Genomic DNA, 19,712 nt, shown 5'->3' with positions numbered 1-19,712 from the left:
TATTTCAGAACTCATCACAAAAATTAAGAGATTAAATAATAAATGTCAAATGGTAATTCAAAAATGGGCAATAAATATCACAGGTTTTGTAAAGTGATCACTTAAACCAGCCAATAACAGTAGAGCAAAGTGGTGTCACTTGAGCCGCGGGGTTAAGAGAACCACCCATACCAGCACTCACACGCTGCATGAAAAACAAAAGCTGAGGATGCGAAATAAAATGGGAGCATAGGGAACCCAGCCACTATTTCACCAATAGCCGACCGGCTTTAAATCTAAGTGCATGTGCTCAAAGTTGTTCATCCACTCAAAAGTAAAAAATCGTTTTGTCGCATTTTTTGTTTTTTACTTTCGTATTTGGTATTACGGCAGTAGAGAGGGTATATTTTTCTTGAAAAATATAGTACATACTCGGTTATTTTGTCCAAAAAAATCTGTATTTAATAGTTTTTAGGTATCTCAATATAATACGAAACATTTGGGGAAGGGGTCACTTGAGACAAAAAAAAACTAGGTCATTTGATTACGGCTTAACAGATACCTTTTACTTCAAATTATATTTAGTGGCATAACTTATGTTCCTCAAGGAAATTCAGGTAAGTTTGCTTTTGAATTCAGGTGTTCACGTTACTTAAACTACCCGAATTGACCTTAATTTTTTATTACTTGTCTTCATTTTATGATGCAAAATTACAAAAGGAAAGAAGAGGTCCTCAATAATGAAAATATCCAAAAAGCGACAAATGTTTACACAATATACAGAATCACATATTCGAGTTAATTTGTTAACAAGTCAAAAACAGTACTGAAAGCTAGTCTATTTAAGCAATTAACTATTTCACATAAAATTTTTCGTAAAAACCAGAAATTTGGTTTTTAAGAATAATTACTCAAAATTTTATGGGTTAATTCCTTTGGAAATCCGCTTCCTTGCGAAGCAGCAGCAAATAAACTGTTCTGACCTACATACCCGAGAAAAGCGCAATTTCTTGAACAAAGCATAAAGAAAAGCAAAAGTACCTAGACAGTCCAAAAAGAAGGACGTGAAGAAACAAATGTTTAAGAGAAGAGAAGATGAAGAGATAATACCTGTTAAGTAAATTAAAAACTCCACAAACAAGTACAAAGAAATGTATTGTCTTGTGATAAATATTATTGCCAATCATTTTTGATGCAAATATAGTCAAGTTAATAAGTTAATAGTTTTAAAAGACATAATTTGTAATATTTAAATATACTAAGACCTAAACTGTTTTCGCAAAACCTTGTTTAATAAGCCTCGATCTGTCCTACATAATATATGTTAACGCCAAGAATTCCTCATTCTTTTCTCAAATATGTTTTCCTTTTTTATTAAAAAATCGATTGTCTTTTTAAATTAACCCGTATTTAATTCTGATCTGAGTTCTGTTTTTTTTTAAATCTGAATAATGATTAGCCCTATTATTTCCAAGCGAATATATTTTAAATACATTGATGTTCATTTTTTCAAAAAGTAAATAAAATAATTATCTCGAGACTCAAATCAGCCCTTGATTTAAGTCAATAAAATAAACACTAACTCATTTATTAAAATGCGTTTTAGGACGGCATTCGATTTGAATATTTTTTTGTGCTTCGACAGTTTTGAAGAATGCGTTTGATGCCTTCGACCAAGAGAAAAAAGGAGTCATTAGCACAGAAATGGTTGGAACTATTCTGGAGATGTTAGGACATCAACTAGATGAAGCGACACTAAAAGAAATCGTGGACCAAGTTGATGAAGATGGTAAGTTTCTTATTATTTAAACTAGTAGTTTGTTATTGTGTTTGTAGATATTTGCAACACAATTTGCTTTATCCATTTTATCTATACCTATGATATAGCTCGTCTGTTTACTATTTGTCAGTCCATAGTGTTCAATGAGTGGTCAAAAAGTGACAGCTCGTCATATTTTAGAAAACAATCTTACATATTAATAATCTAAATTTTCAATTGATAAAAAAAAGTCGTGCGTTTTAAGTTAGGTTTGAATAAAATAAAATGTAAAAAGTCTGACATAACAAAGTTGTTTAAGGCATTTTTTTAACGTTTTAATTCATTTCAAATGTATGTACAGTAAACGCATACCCGAATTTACTTTAGCTTTTTAGGCTGTGCTTATGTTAAGCCATAATAATTGACATCGTGAAATTCAAAAAAAATAATTATTTTATAATTACATTGCTGTACAATAACAAACAAAAAAAAAACAAAATATATTTGTTTAAAAAGAATAGAAGTTATGCTATTCCGAAAACAGTATAGCAAATTAATATTGAATTATCATAAAACAAACAAACAAACTAACAAACCATCACGTCGTTTCCCCGTAAGGGTAGGCAGAGAGGATAGAACGCCACAACACTCTATCTTTGCATACAGATCTCGCTTCCCCTACATTCATAGATCTTCTCATGCACGCGCGCCGATTATTTCGACTTTTGACATGTCCATCTTCAAGTATTTGTTGGATCGTCAATTTAAGTGCACCGCTCACTCTGTTCCCGGCACTCACCCTCCTTTCAATATCTTTCTCAGTCATTCCATCCCTAGTGAACATACTTCCCAGATACACAAATTCCCCTTGTTGTTTTAGTATAACTCCATTCACAGTGATTTCACATTTCAATGATAAAACATATTTTTTTAAATAACGAAAACATAATTTATTTATTTTTTTAAATACGTACGTATATATTAATATTAGAATAGAATTTATACATGGTTTCAAGCATAATTCGATATTTAAAATTTTAGAAGCATTATTTTTAACAAAAAACACAAAAGTATTTATTTTTTTAATCAATACAAAACGATAATTAATTTGAGCATTTTTCCAAAAGGTTCGGGAGAATTGGAGTTTGAAGAATTTTGTCAGTTAGCTGCCAATTTTCTCACAGAAGAAGAAGAGGATCAAGAAGCTATTGAAAGGGAATTGAGAGAAGCTTTCAGATTGTACGACAAAGAAGGTAAAAATCACACAGTTAACATGTTTCTTAATCTTCGTTATGAGTAACAAAAAATGGTTGAGATACGCTGCGGTTATAGGAATACAGTGCCTTATGCGTCCTTTAATAAGTAAATTACAATAGTGATAGTGGTTTTACGAAGATCATAGATGTTCGATTATTTTTATCGTTTTACAAATGACTAGGTACATCAAATCATTTAAAGTAGGGGAGAAGAAGGCTAAGGTGAACATATTCTTTATAGAGCATCGAAATCGTGCCAAAAAATATTCAAATGCCCACAAAATTACATCAGTATACACCATCACAATTTTTTTTTTAAGTAAGAAATACAGTATTTTTTTACATCGCATTATAAAAGTGAAAATACGCGTCCACTTTAAACTGTTGGTAGGGGCCAGAGTGAAAACGGTTTAATTTATTTCAAAATATCTTCCTTACGATTTCAACTAAAAAACTTTTGATAAAAAAAGAACTTAATAAATAAATACTTGAAAAATAACTACAAACGAAAAAATAAACATTTTGAAAAGGATAGGAACAAAGACAAAAAAACGTCTACTTAAAATACTTACACCAGATCTTGTCTCGAGGTCATTATATTCTTCTTTTGCACTAGTTTTTTTTTTTTGTTTTTTTTTCATTTTGATTGTATCTTTAAACGAAAGGAATTTTCAGCGTATTTTACTGTAGCTAAATGAACAAGTCCGTAAATAAATCAATAATTCACTGTACAAAGAAAAAACCACCCTGAAAGTCATATTGCCAACCGCTCGTTTTGTTCTACCGGCTGTTAATGGAGGTGAAAGTTTTGAAAAAATATGTTTTCTTTATCAGTACATCTTAAATCATCAAAATGTAAATTGATGTGTTGAGATAATGATTTTATCCTTAATCGTCTTCTCTCGTTTATGCTGCATAGATTTCATCAAGTTATGTTGCAGTGCTGTCTCTCGTATAGGTTTTTTTTTTCTTCGAAACATGTTTTAGCGCTTTTTTCACATCATATTTTGATATTTTGCACCCATCGTTCAAAAGGGCGAACTGTCCTTAAATATCTATTAAGATTAATATGAATGTTCGAATATATTTTATCCGAAAATAGGGCTACAGTGAACATGTCCACACTAGCCCCCTTCTTTCCATCTACACTAGCCCCTTCACACCGTGACGCATTTTGTACGTATTTTGTACGGTATTACAAAATACGGTATTTTGTTCATCTCAAAATCATAATAACAAATAAAGGCATAAGAAATTTACGTTTTTATACCCTGACACTCACATCAGAATACCAAAGACAGACAATGTAAGTCCGAATTTGTTTACTTAATAAAGTAACACTTTTAGGTGGTGTAATCAGAAATTAAATTGTATTGATATTAATAACATATCTTTAACTTCCTTGAAAAGTTAAATTTCCAAAAATAATTCAAGTTATGTGCAGTTCAGTATGTAGGCACATTATAAATGTACACTGTATGGTCAACTATATTTGTATTATATATTATAATGTGCAACTATGTGACCAATATTCAAAAGTAGATATATTTTGAATAATATGTATTACATTTACATTTACATTTCTAGTAATATTATAAGTTTTGTATGATTAGTTATTTTATGCTATGTATTATTTTTATGTGGCAATATTTACAATAACAACGTTATTTGGAAGCCTCTAATTAGACTTTATGATATGTGTTTATGGTATAATTGTATCTTATAAATTTATAAATGTCTGTTGGCTTTCCAATGAAATAAAAATTAAAATAAACAAAAATGCGTGGCTACCGCTCAAAATTTGACAGAAGGCTTAATCAAATCATACCAAAAAGGGTTATCGTATTAGTATTACATGTACATGTAAATTTTTGCATTTTTTCTTTCGAATTCACGCTCGGTTTTGAACTGTCCACACTAGCCCCATTCTCCCCTATCTTTGTTTTCTCCATTATTTGATTATTTTGTTTAAGATACTATATTGGACCATACCGAGTCACTATTTTTGTTCGATATAAAAACATGTGTGGACTTATATTTTTATCATCATCATTACTTTATCTAAATCTAGTGTTGCAAAAAGCACTACTTTATTACGCTAATTGCGGCGTGACATGATTTTTTTTAACACGAAGGGACTTTAAAAATTTTAAGTGTAAAAACACCTTTCAAATAAACATTTTATGTAAATCATATTGGAAAACGAACTTTAAGCCTCTTGCATTGTAGGCAAACGCGTTAACCGTTAGATTTTTTTATATTTTTTTTATAGATTCACGTTCGCGATTCATATATCTGAAACAATTGCATCAACCTTTTGTGTAACGCATCTTCCATATTGAAATGTCTACAGGTAACGGGTACATAACAACAGAAGTTTTAGGAGAAATCTTCAAAGAACTTGATAACAAGATCACAACTGAAGATTTGGATTCAATGCTTGAGGAAATTGACTCCGATGGATCAGGAACCGTTGACTGGGAAGGTAAATACAGTCAATTATAAACATATAAACACCAGGAGTTTTGAACCACCGAAGTATTTTTTATATTTTTTTTTAAAGTGATAACCGGCTAAGCCTCTATTTGGAGGCTTGTCAGCAGGTGGGATAGAGGGAATATGGAAGGAGGTAGTGAAACATACACCACAACACCCAGACCAATTGAGAAAAAAATCTTTCTTGGGTTTCTTTCTTGCAACTGGCGGGAATTGAACCCGCGACGCCAGTATCACAGTTGACCGTCTTACCAACTGCGCCACGGCGCCTGTCAGTAGTAAATATAGTGATAGTAAATATACCTGCTATTCCCTTACTAGCTACGATCTTGCCAAGCAATATTGTAGAATGCCTGCAAGTTGGTAGTTTGTACAATAAACGTCCGTTAAACGTAGTATTCTTTATTTTATTTTCTTTTATTCAGGAAAATGCATTACAATTTGATAGTTTAAGAGCATAGAATCAAGAATAGTACAGAAGGAGTGTGGAATCATATTTGAATACATCGGACTGTGTTCAAAAATCCCCCCAATTAATAATCTAGCTTCAACTATCAAATATCTACATTTAGTAAATGGGGTCTCAGTAGCTGCAAGACTTGTTGTTATCTAACTTCTATTTTATAAATTTGTTTTTCATTTCGTTTTTGTAAAATATCACTTAAACTCTAAACTTCATTGTCAAATAAAAAAAATCTAAATAGGGGCTAGATTTCCTACAGCCCATGCGCTATGTAGCTGCAATACGTGCTGTAATCTAGTTCCAGAGACGAAGAACTAGAAACCCAACAGTCCATGCGCTCTGTAGCTGCAAGACGTGCTGGGATATTTATTTATTGTACAGCGCCCTTGAGGTGATTTTCACAAAAATGGCGCTAAATAAATTATCAAAATGTATATATATATATATATATCTGAGATGATGAAAATATTGCATTGAACTTAATAATTTATTTTAAAATTGTTTGCGTTTCTTTTTATATTTATGGGGTAATTTTCAAAGAGTTGTAAATAACTCAGTATTGGCAAATGGAACCTCTGATTTGTGAGTCCGTGGTATACCATCAATGATTTTTTTTATATAAAAGGTCTGGCAATTCACAATACACTTGCAACCATTCATGGGAGAAAGCGAAACACATATTTGGTTAGTTCATATTTACGTTTCCACAGAAACGAAACTGGCTGGCAGCTGTCAAATTTTTGTAAAATATGCTTTAAAAAATAACCAATTATCTAATTTCCTACAAATTCAATTCACTACAACCAAGTCAATACCTCTCACATCACTAAAAAATATAGCTTTTACTTCACAAAAGTCGACGAATGGAAGAATTGATAATGAAATAATTTGACAAAGCAATTTACGCAATATATACAAATTCTTACTTTAAAAGCCGTGTTTTAATTTGATAATAATAATTGATGACATATACTTTTTTTTCAGAATTCCTGGAAGTTATGACTGGTGAATAAATGAGAATTGAGTTTCGTATTTAATTTTTCCTCATTGAAAGAGGCAACGGATTCAAATATGAAAAAAAATATTTTCGTCATAATTTAAAGCTAAGAAACATATTAAATACAATTCAATTTCTCACGCTGCGATTCAGTTACTGAATATTTTTTTAAATATTTATTTTGTTCATTCTATTAATATACATAAACTTAATAAATTAACCTATACGACCCTATTCTACCTTATTTTTACCTAAACGAACCTTTTCCATTGACACCACTCCCGATACAAAAAATATTTATATATTATATTATCATATTCTGACTTATATTATTATATCTGTTAATGTTTTTTACATTTGTATTTATTAGGGTTGAAAACATAATTAATGAGTGTCTATCTTTTGGTTATTTTTCTCCTTAATGAGTACTATTCTAACCTCAGAGTAATACTACGCCACCCACCTATAGACAAAAACCATTTCATGATTTTCAATCACGAAGTTAGCAGTTTACAGCAATACAACGGGCCGGGGTACTCAGGTCGAAAATTGCAAGCGCTAACCGAAACCGTTCATTACACAACACAACCAAAAACCAAGCGAAAAATAAGTAACGCTATTGTTCTATGCAATCGAGCGAAAAGGCATCTCTATGAGCGGGAGCGAATTATTACTCTGAAATTTTAACATTATCTCGTTCGAAACACAACCTACTGAATCACCTACTAATATTGTAATTAAATTGTGTCCACTCTAATTTATTTATCCAATGTATGAAGTTTTTGATATGTATAATTTTTCCTATGGTTTTTAATTACGTATTTGCATATTATATATTTATTAACTTAAATTATATGCCTATGTATAAATATATTTCAAGATGTGTATATGTGTTTCTTTGCGTTTTTCTTTTTACCTGTAATGTTATTATTTTCTATGTATATCTAATATTTATACCTGTATCATAAATGTATGTATTTGCTCATAAAAAAATATTTGAATATTTTACGTGTTTTATTTCATATTATTTTTCTTGTAACATTATTCTACAAAATCGTTTTTCCTTATTTAAAATGTTGTTTTACTGTTCTTCGAAATATTATATTTTACCTAAAACCGTGAATAAAAAAACCTTTTAAAAAAAATCATGAATTAGTGATTTTTGAAATATTCATGTTTTAAGGCATAGCTCATTTTGATTTAAAGTAAATAAATTTAAAAAACAATAATTTTACGTATCAAAAAGCCCTTGGTCGCCTTGGTGGTTTTTTTTTTCAAAACTAATTTCTGACTTGAAAAGTAATAAATATATCCTTGTAATTATGCTTTCAATAACACCGTAATTACGAAATACAAGTTGTTATTTATACGTAGGTATGAGCAAAAAATAAGAGGAAAATAAAAAAAGAAAAATAATTGAAAAGCCGCTGTTTTATTGGAAAAAATGACAAAATACTGTACTTGTACTCGTATCATAAACGTAATACAATGTTATAACTAAAATATTGAGAATTATGATTAAGTTAATGTTAACTGTACTACGAATACTTACTAATAATGTAATTACTAAGGTCTATCCACTCTATCGTCTTACGTAATTAAATATTATATACTTGGGCTAATCACCTTCCTTCAAAGCTTGACATTAATAATTTGCATGATACAAGTTAAATTTACGTCAAGCATAACTTCGGATCTAATAATATTTCTAATGAATAAGTTCATTATATTAATTTTGTCAAAACAGCTATAAAATCAAAGAGTCAAAGATGATAATTTGGATTTATTTGAGGTGTGTATTGGGAAGGAAAATTGTATAAAAAAATAATTTGACAACAAACCAGTATTTTTTTATGAATAAATATTCATCCTATCACTGCACTGATATATCGCTAATTTTCAAGTATTTTTAAAATTCAAGCATTTTTTTTTTGCCCCACAACAGGCCAGGAGGCCCAATTACAGTAGTGAATTACATCACAGAACACCCAGGCTTGAGAAAAATCACATTTGATGTGTGTGTTCTCACCGGGAATCGAACCCGGAACCTTCCGTGTGTGAGTCAAGCGTCTTGACCACTACACCACGGAGGCCGCTTGAAAGATAAATAATAATATAAAGAAATAATATAAACATATTCCAAATTACCTTGTTTTTTTTTTTTAATATATAAACTTACTTCTAAACCACCAAATTAAAGAAATAGCCACGTGCAATAAATGAAGAATCCATTTTTTGTTGGTTCTACAAGAATATAATATATAACATGAAAATACCGTCTTCTATTAAAATAACACCCAAAAGATACAAATTTAAGTTAATAAAAAAAAAACATTTTCTGTGTACAGATTTAAAATCGTTTGCATTATTCTAAAGAACTGTTAATTAGTTACTCACAAGGTATTTTATCCGTAATTTTTTTGCTAGGTTTTTTTTTTATATTTTGTTTCTAGATATAATTTATCTTGCGTTGTGTTTGGAATGAGGATATTTCATATTTAAATTTAAACTAGGTGCTTTATAAGTAACATTTGTCAATTTGTGTAGCCAAATTAAGCTACAATTTAATTGAAAATTTATTAATGGTTCGTTCTCATAAAACTTTAATTATTTATATGTAAAACACGAGTAATACGCACCAGAAACTTACCAAATTATTAACGGAATGTTTATACTATTTTGAAGAAACTACCTTTATGTTTCAGTAACTAGTAATTATTGATGACTGATTGTAATTAATAGAAGACACCGTCACTCAAAATACAACAGTAATCGTCAACAGTCGATGATGATTGATGACTACTACGCCTCTAATTTTTTAAGCAGCTAGATTACAGTGTAAGTGCTTTTTGGATGTCAATCTACTACATTTTGTAGATCACTCAGTGCAAATCGTATCCCAGTGAAAGAAAACTATGTTAAAAATATCAAGAATCTTAAGAGGTCAGGGGGTCAAATTACAGGGTTGAACTTATGAGAGTAAATAAAATAATATATTGTTTTTTTTAAATAAATTTACTATTTCTATTGATACATACCAAACGACATATGAGTTAATAAATTTCAAACGCCAGTATGTTCCCCAAAATTTTATTTTGACATTAGCTCTACAATGTGTAGTGGGAAAAAATCATCATTTCACTTTTATTTCAATTAAAACATGTCGTCATTATTACAATAAAAACACTGTCAATAAATTCTGTTTCAATTCAGAAGTAAGTCCACATGGAAATTGTGGTGGATTGTTGTGGGCATACTGGCGTTTGATATTTATCAACTCATATACATTTTTTAAATACAGACAAATAATTGAATTATTGTTCCAAGAACAAGATATTAAAAAAATAAAATAAAACACAAACATGATTTAATCAGTTTAAAAATACCCTCCCAAAGGGGGCTTACTTGCTTTTACTATAGTGTCTACTTTGACGTTTTATCGAGTTTAGTAGGAGTTCAAATATTGGTAGAGTCACGGTGTTGCATATTTTTCTGACACGATGATGCAAAAATTGGCGCAGTTGCATTCCCTCTTACTTCCTTGCGAGCATGAGTTGTATCTTAGGCCCCTCGAGCCCTGTGAAATGTCCTGGCTTCAACATAAGTACCATAACAGATAGAGAGATGATGAATGGCAAGTGTCCGACGCCATAAAGCAGGACATCTCCAGTTAATGAGGTAGCCCGGCAGAGAATTCAACCCAAAAAGGCAATGAAAAATCACTTCGGTCAACAATTCCCCAGGATATCACTACGCAGAGTATTCTTCCAAGTGCTAAATGTCAGGAGGACTTGACGTGTCACGTGAAAAATGATATGTTGTCGTATGCGGAACAGTCACATCAAAATGATTTTTATAATTAATTTAAACACATTGAGGGACGCGTACCTTACTTAAAGTAGTTTTATCATCATAAGCATTCCCTTTCCGCACCTAATGGTGCATAGGGCATCGCATCAGTACACCAATCGCAGCGTATCTTGATAACTTTTGTTACATAAAGGTAATATGATCAGTCTTACGCTTCAGGTACCAGTCTAGGGACAAAACACCTTTTAAAATAAATAGCTACCATGTCGGGAATCGAATCCGAGACCGCTTACATGGTAGGAAAACGCACTGACTATTAAACCACGAGGTCGACAACGTTTTAGCTGGAATCATAAATTCACCGTCTATAAAGAGCGTAGACATAAAAAAATATCTTGATAATTTTTAGTATAGTGTATCTCGATAATTTTTATTACATGAAGGTAAGATGATGATGAAAAATTTTGACTGAGAAAATATTGTGTTGTTTAACACACTAATTGATTCAAAAAAATTTCATGCGTATGTTAATGTTAGTTTTATAACATGTCCAAATAATGGTGATGGCATTTTTCATGGAGATTCTACGCGCGCATACAAATAATATGTAAAAATCGGCAAAGTGAACGCCATGACATTTTTAAGACGTCGAAACCTGTTAAAAATTTATTGAATTTGTGTAAAAACGTTGTCTTCCGGTAGTTGAGCTTGAAGAGAATTTATGGAGATCATATACGGTGGTTTTAATAAAAAGGAAGATTTTTTACGAAAATTGTTTTTTGGAGTATTTTTGATACATTTTCAACAGAGCCGGTTCTGCATTTTCCCTGTTGAATGCATCGGTATCCGACGGCCAAATATAAGGATTCCAGGCATGCCGTGGTCGACATTGATCTTCAGTATAATTACCCATCCACCAATTTCGGAAGAGCAGATCACCCCTTGCTTACTGTGCTTCATAAGTCAGTGATACTCAGTGCAAAGTGAAAAGTGAACTAATCTGAAATGGTGCGTTTTTAAAAATATTTTTCCCTAAAATGTTAAATTATTATGTGACGTGTTTAATTTGTTTATTTAGGTCACAACTTTATTCTAAATGAACTAAGTGGAAAAATGTAACTTAAGATTTTGTTTACTTCGATGACTAATAGAAAATATCTATTATTACGTAAAGACAAACGTTTTATATGCACAATGAAATATGGACAAGATAATCTGCTGCGTCAATAATAACCATTATAACCTTAAAAAAACCATTCCCATTCCCATAATCGAAGTTTAAAAGAAATAATTTTATTTAAATTTATTGCAACAGAGAGGGAAAACATCATTGAAAAGAGAATATGAAAGTCTCAGCATTTACATGACTTATGACCTCCTAGAAGACTTCCATATTTTCTTCTCAATAAAGTTTTCCCTCTCTGTTGCAATAAATTTTAATATGAAAAGGGAGGAAATCCAGCCAACCTGCAAGCATTTGTAATCGGGTTGTGGTCCTGTGGCTAGTGTCTCGGACTCACGGACCAAAGGTCCGTGGTTCGAATCCTACTCTACCCCAACTTGATTTCCATTTTCGAATAGTGAGTTATTTACAACTCGTTGAAAATGGCCCCCAAAATTAAATATTTGGGTAAATCATAAGAACGCAAATATTTATTTTTAACTAAAAAAAATTAAAAAAAAATTACATACTCAAGCAATGATGTATAATTTTTATATTTGTACATTTTTGTTTAATTTACATATATTTGATAATACATTTGATTTTGTGTAATTTTAAATGTATAATATTAACAAGTTATTCAATTACGCTTGTTTCATAATTTCAAATTATTTGTTAATGGTTTCAATATATTTTTGTGTATTATATTGGATTTGTTACACAGATGATCTGTTTTTGTTTAAATTGAAGTATTTTACAAATTAACGTTTTGGAGTGACTATGAGTATTATTCTACTAACTTATGGGTTTAATTCGGCAAAACAATTGTCCGATTTTTTATAGTAGATAAGAAAAATAGTATACTCAAATCAGTATTTGATTGAAATACTAATGGTTATTTAAAATATATATTCGATTCATAATTTAGAACCTGTTAACGTTTTTGGATTTGGTTTGGATTTATTAGTAAACATATTGTAGGGGAAAAACAACAACTTTTTATTTTGCAATTCCCTGGCAGTACAAATTTGTGACACTATTTTTTTATGTAAAGAGTGTAGAAAAAAAAGAAAAAGACTTAATCGTTTTTAAACTATAAATAACACAATTCGAAAAAAAACCAAAAACTCTGCTAAATCCATGTTCAGTGAACAAAGGATTAAAGTATATTGCCGTTGACAGGCTTTCATTGAGCAAAATTCTGCTATTAAAAAATATTTTTTAAAAACATTTGTCGGGCAATGCCTCACATATTTTCTTTTTCAAAACAATAATGATGTCGACGTCATAATCTAGAGTTCTATATATTCGGACTTAAGCATATACATAATTGCCCTACATAACTAATTTACTTTTGTGATTTTTGGCTTCGGATTATTGGTAATATATTGGCTCCCACTTTGGCAAAGAATTGTATGCCTAGTAGTTCAGAACGATTAAGCTTATAATGGGTATAATATTATTGATTATATTAATTCTTAAATATTTAACTTTTCTTTCATACGATGCCGCCCTACAGGAGGGACTAGACAAAGAACAAATTAAACGTGAGTATTACTTTTCCTCTTTTAACGTTTATTTCAATAAAATGTATCGACATGTCAATATAATCGCACGGATTTACATTAACGTGATAAACTAATGCAAAAGTGGTAATTTTTGGTAATTACCACAGAACGTAAACAAGCGAATTGAATTAATTTTAAAAATTGGTATATGTACGTGTTTGTCATTTGAGTATAGATTTTTGTAATTTACATTAAAAAAAACGACTAAGCCTGTAACAAATTAATTGATTATTCCGATTACCCCCCATGAACTGTTGAATGCTCGTCAAATCAAAAGATTGAGGAATGATTCTGTGTTGATAATTCACAAAAAATTGTAGCTCATTTACCATTCTTTGAAATATAAGGAATTAGTCAATGTTCCTTTCGTAGCTATTTAAATCATAAAATTACCCAGGCTAGTCTTTCTGATTTATAAAACAAATATTTAATCACATTTAGTAAAATGTTTGACCGCAAAGTACATGCTTTAAATTTTAATAATAAAACTAATTATTATTCTTAATTATGTAGTTCGGTGCTAAATAAGTTCCTGAAGTTACTGCGACCTGTGTAGATTTATTTATTGTGAAGGGTGATAGCGAAATGACAATTTGTTGTTCACATGTTTATAATCCCGTCTTTTCTAGAAATTTGAAGCGATTTTTTAACATTTAAGTTTTAAATTCAATAAAGTGTGTAGAGGAAAGGCGGTCTGAGTTTTCGTCAAACGATCGTATTCCTTTATTTTCTCCCTGGATTATGGCACTAGAGCAGTGATTTTTTGGCACACTTTTTTTTTTTTTTTTTTTTTTCATTCAAAATTGCAAAATTAAATATTTATGAACTCATTAAGGCTTTCTAGGCTATGCCCGTGTCAAGCCACAATAAATAACAATAAAAATACATAGTAAAATTAATTAGATCAAATTATAATGACATAGAATAACAATCTAGAAATAAAGGTAAATGTAATAAATAATCAAATTCCAAAGAATACAATGCAAAAAAGATATTCAGAAATAATTTTTAAAATATAAATTATACAAATTAAGAATCACACATAATCAAATATACAAAATAGTGGTATCATTAAAATCAACAAAATAATAGTAAAATATAGTAGTATTAAAAAATAAATTTTGAAATTTATGATATCATTGGCTATACAGGTGTTCTTTAAACCCTGTCACATCCAAAACCACGATGATCAGTATGGGCAAGAAGACATATGAGCATATTTTAAAAAATATTTAGAACAAAGAATATTTGGAAAAAAAAATATTATAAACAACAAATGGTTACTTACTTCTGCAGGGGAGAAGCGAGGGGGGCGCGGCCGCGCAGTTAACGGTGTGTCAGACTCCCCCCTCCTCGTTTCTCCCCTGCAGAAGTTAGCAACCATTTTTTTTTTAGTATTTTTTTAATTTTATTCATTCTAAAAAAATATTTCAATGTGCCAATATGTCTTCTTGCTTATACTGATCATCGTGGTTTCGGATGTGACAGGGTTTAAAGAACACCCTGTATGTATTTTTTTTTTTGTAAACTGTTTCTTTTGGGAGCTAGGACCATAAACAAAACCAAAAAAGTGGCCAGTTTTATATGCCATTTTCAGACTTACGGTATACAAATATAATAAATATTTTTTAAATACGGAAAGGTACCGAAACAGAAAATTTCATTCTTTAAAAAAATATATATAAAAGAAGTTTTGGGGTGCGGAAAAAACGAGACAGCAAAAAGTCACTTTTCTAGATTTTATATAGGCAAAATCAGTCCGACGAGCAGTTGTGTTTTTCGCTCAGTACCAGGGAGGCATTTGCGAGAGAGTGACAGAAAAAAAATGTTGAAACATGCCTATTCATAAAAATTCTCAGACCGCCTATTCTCTTAAAACTGAAATTAATTTTGAAAACTAATTAATCATTTTGTTTATTTATTATTTTGAATCTTTAGTTCTGAAGAATGCATTTGACGCCTTCGATCAGGAGAAAACCGGAGTCATCAGTACGGATATGATAGGAACCATCTTGGAGATGTTGGGACAACAGGTGGATGCAGATTCCCTGCAGGAAATTATCGATCAGGTTGACGAAGACGGTAAATTCATCAAAAACATAAAACAACAACAAAAACAAAAAACAAAAACAATATTTTTTTTACATTTTAATGTATATTTTATAACTTTCCCTGACTAACTAGCATTTAAACTCCATTCTAAGCTAGGTAAAATAATAATTCTTTTTTTACATGACTTTTTTTTTAATTAAGGGGAAAGTGACGTTGGACAATGTTTATTGTATTGTTTAAAAAGTAATAGGAATAGTAAACTATAATATAATCAATAATCAAAATGTCTCTTTTAAACGGTCTTGAAGGAAACTCTGTTATAAAGACAGAAACACTTATAATTTTACGATAAAGACCACTCCAATGAATTTTTTTTTCATTGAAAAAATATTATTTAAATGTTTGAAATTTTAATTAGATATCGTTCCGTGAATAACAGTTTTTAAAAATTGAAATTACACGCAATTTACATTGTGAGTTATGCCTTTTTAATGTTTCACTGCAAAAACAAAAAAAAAAAACAAAAAAAATTGTTTTAGTGATAGTTATGAACCATAGTTTCACCGTTAGTTATAAAATAATAAAAATGGGTAGGTAAACTTGTTTAAAAAATATTTTTTCCCTTAGAGGGATCATTTCAGACTAGCCTTCCCTACATAAAGTTCTCTATATTTCGGTTTAGTTTATGTTGTTACTTATTTTTGTCTACCTAATAATTGTTTCTTAATTAAGTATAGATAGATAAAAAAATATTTTTATTTATCTTTAAAAATATTCTAAATAATATTTTTTGGCATAACGTTCTTACAAACAATAATAATTGATCCATATAAATAAAGAATTCATGGTTCTACAAAAAAAAACATCAAATTAAAAAATCCGTTTTTATTGTGATAATTTCATTGTTTACCTACTATCCAAATTTGTTAAGCCTATAGTTGTTAAAGCCGATTAATTACGTAGATTGTCAATTGACGGTTGGTTCTTAACGATATAATAAGAATATTTGACGCTTCTTTCACCTTCTCTGGTAGCCGTGATCGTCTAGTGGTTAGGACCCCACGTTGTGGCCGTGGTAACCCAGGTTCGACTCCTGGTCACGGCAGTGTTCGAACACTGTTACGGCAGAGATTTATTTTTGTTAAAAAAAAAATATTTTGATAATGAAAAAAAATCAATACCAATTATTTTTTTTATTTGTAGGGTCTGGTGAATTGCAGTTTGAAGAGTTTTGTCAACTCGCTGCTAATTTCCTAACAGAAGAAGAAGAAGATCAAGAAGCCATGGTTCACGAATTAAGAGAGGCGTTCAGATTATATGACAAAGAAGGTATTAATTTTTAAAACATAGTAAAACTAATACACACATAAATAAAAAGTTTTTAATTATTTTCTAAAAATAAAGTAGTATATAATTTTCAAAGCGTTATCTGTTGTTCATTATTTAAAGCTCTGGAAATTAGTTCGTCTTATTACCGGCAGATGTAGTTCATATTTTTAAATATTATTTTTATTATACACGCCTGCACTCGTTTGATATTAATCATTTTTTAAATTTTATTGTCTGTACTATTTATTATACTTATCTTCAAATTATGTATATAATTAAATGTTTTCTTAAGTACAATATTTTGAGTGAAGCTTACCGATATGTTCCGGTTGGTTTTTTATGCTATATTTACAACAAAAATAAGATAAATAGTTTATTTAAATTGATGACATAACAGTGACATCTGGTGCCAAAAGTTTTCTCAATTGTTACTACTGACATCTGTGAGCGTAGCAGAAAACTAGTTTATTGCAAACATGCTGTATTCACTTAGCTTTCTCCTTGTCTCAGGTAACGGCTACATTACAACAGATGTCTTGGGAGAAATCTTCAAAGAACTGGACAACAAGATCACAGCTGAAGATTTGGACATGATGATTGAGGAAATTGATTCTGATGGCTCAGGAACTGTTGATTGGGAAGGTATATTTAATGACATTTTATCCTTATACAACGTTTTAACATTTAGCTCAATTTTTATAATTCTCAAAAAAAAAACATGAAAATAATAAGCCAGAGGAAATTGATTCTGATGGCTCAGGAACTGTTGATTGGGAAGGTATATTTAATGACATTTTATCCTTATACAACGTTTTAACATTTAGCTCAATTTTTATAATTCTCAAAAAAAAAACATGAAAATAATAAGCCAGCTTGAATTCGCTCTGGCTAAACCCCCTAACCTAAAATTTATTTTTAAAAAAATCAATCAGTAATAATTAGGCAGACAAAATATTGTATTTATAAATAAGTTGGAGAAGGGCATACTTATCATTGCGGAATATGTGACCAAAGCATGAAGTTTTTTTTTTTTTGACAGCGGTCACTAACTCCCTTTTTATTTATGATGCTTTAAATCGCTTTATTGAAGACACAATAAATCCATGAGATTCTAAACATTTGTCTGCATAACCAAAGTTCACATAATGTAAAGCGATTATAAGCAGATTACCTGTCATGTCAATGCTTACATTACATGTGCCTTTTAAAAGAAAAAAAAAATCTTTTGAGATATATGTGATTATAATTGATTTCAATTTATATATTTTCAGAGTTCCTTGAGGTCATGACAGGAGAGTAAAAAATATCACATCTTAACTCCAAAAGGCCAAAAATCGTCCAACGCCTTATATCAACTTCAACCTCTTATTATTTTATGTTGGTACCTAATAGTTATAATTTATATATCACTACTATTTTAATTATTTTGTGTTTGAACATTTATATTTTCAATGGATTTTGACACTTTTAAGTTTAAAGTTTCATATATCCGCCACCTTTTGTTTATAGACGTTGTTATTTAAAGAGGCCATCACCGATGACTCTTCAAATAATTTTATTACATGTTCTTATTTTTATGTCCGAAACATACGTTTCTATTTATATTGTAATATACCATATTCTGCATATGCCACAAACAAACGATTTCCTCTTCTGAATTAATTAATTTCACATAATATTATAAACGTATATATTTATATTTTATTCCTATATCCTTTTTTAACATTTGAGTGCCTTCCTTTTTTGAAATAATTATTTATTTCTTTTCATTTTAATCCAATATCATTTCTCTTTATTTTTCCTTATCTATTTTGCGTTATACCTTAGTCAGTCTTATGTCAAATCAATTTCACATATATATATTTATTTATATAATTTTCAAATGTTCAAAATACACATATTTAATTTGTATGATATTTATACTTTTAATTTGTAAATAAATCGAAAGAATTAAACGAAAACATGTTTTTATTTTTTAATGAGGTCAAAACTAATATAAATACCTTAACAAATCTATTACACCTACCAAAACAACGGTTTATATCTACGACAGAATAATCGTTGCATAAATAGTTATTCAATAATTAAACATAATTTAATTAACAAGATGGTTAAACCCACGTGTCCACAAAAGATTACATTAGTAATATTACGTGTAGGAAGCTGTTACAGAAGATTTAAATCTCTCAGAATAAAAAAGGTCAGACTCAAATAACTAACAAAAGGAAATCGCAAATGATATAATCCCACTCCAACAAAACATTTCCACAAAAATGGAAATAGCCTTCGAATTAAATACAAATCCATTTGAAACTATTTGAAATTTAAGAGTTTGTCACCTTTGGATGCTCAGAATCAATCAATTTAATAGCAAAAATACAATCGTAATTATGCATTTTTCAGTTTTTTTATAAAATAGCAAAAATGATAGAATAATCGATTAAAATGACAAAGAGAAACGAATTACCAATATACAAAATAAAAATGAAAACGACATGTGACGCCTGCGATTGGCGCTCAAAATACTCTTGTTTTTTTTGTATGCTTTTAAAGTATATATATATATATATATTATATATATCTATTTATATATATATATCAGCGCTCTTAAAAATAACCCAAATATATCAATTTCAGTGGCCATTTCAACGAGTTGTAAATAACTTACTGTTAGAAAATGGAAATCAACTTAGGTTATAGTGGGGTTCAAACCTCGGACATCTGATCCGTGAGTCCGCATCACCAGCCACGGGACCACAACCCGACTCAATTTAACTGTTTTGCATTGTGTATTTGTACATTTTAAAATTTGTCCGGGATCGAACCCAGCACCCCCGGCAC

General features: G+C 30.0%; 2 protein-coding genes and 1 non-coding gene across 3 annotated transcripts; all 3 read left to right on the top strand.

The window, feature by feature from the left end:
* The first annotated feature begins 1,644 nt into the window (after positions 1–1,644).
* Positions 1,645–7,945, top strand: LOC148274494 (troponin C, isoallergen Bla g 6.0101-like). Its single transcript, XM_088237031.1, has 4 exons — positions 1,645–1,768; positions 2,866–2,991; positions 5,348–5,479; positions 6,938–7,945. The coding sequence occupies exons 1-4, from the start codon at positions 1,684–1,686 to the stop codon at positions 6,964–6,966; spliced, it is 372 nt and encodes a 123-aa protein (XP_088093157.1). The 5' UTR covers positions 1,645–1,683; the 3' UTR covers positions 6,967–7,945.
* Positions 7,946–11,711: 3,766 nt separating this feature from the next.
* LOC148274492 (troponin C, isoallergen Bla g 6.0201-like) lies at positions 11,712–18,666 on the top strand. Its single transcript, XM_088237030.1, has 6 exons — positions 11,712–11,768; positions 13,442–13,469; positions 15,429–15,572; positions 16,746–16,871; positions 17,382–17,513; positions 18,143–18,666. Exons 1-6 carry the CDS (start codon positions 11,766–11,768, stop codon positions 18,169–18,171), a joined length of 462 nt encoding a protein of 153 aa, XP_088093156.1. The 5' UTR covers positions 11,712–11,765; the 3' UTR covers positions 18,172–18,666.
* TRNAH-GUG (transfer RNA histidin (anticodon GUG)) lies at positions 16,576–16,647 on the top strand. The gene has a single exon. It is a non-coding gene; the product is annotated as a tRNA-His (tRNA).
* Positions 18,667–19,712: the final 1,046 nt, after the last annotated feature.

Source organism: Micrasema longulum, unplaced genomic scaffold, assembly GCF_059751315.1.
Source record: "Micrasema longulum isolate JH-2025_06_02 unplaced genomic scaffold, ASM5975131v1 h1tg001639l, whole genome shotgun sequence".
NCBI lineage: Eukaryota > Metazoa > Arthropoda > Insecta > Trichoptera > Brachycentridae > Micrasema > Micrasema longulum.
The sequence above is the reverse complement of the archived record's forward strand: the minus strand, read 5'-3'. Positions and strand labels throughout refer to the sequence as shown.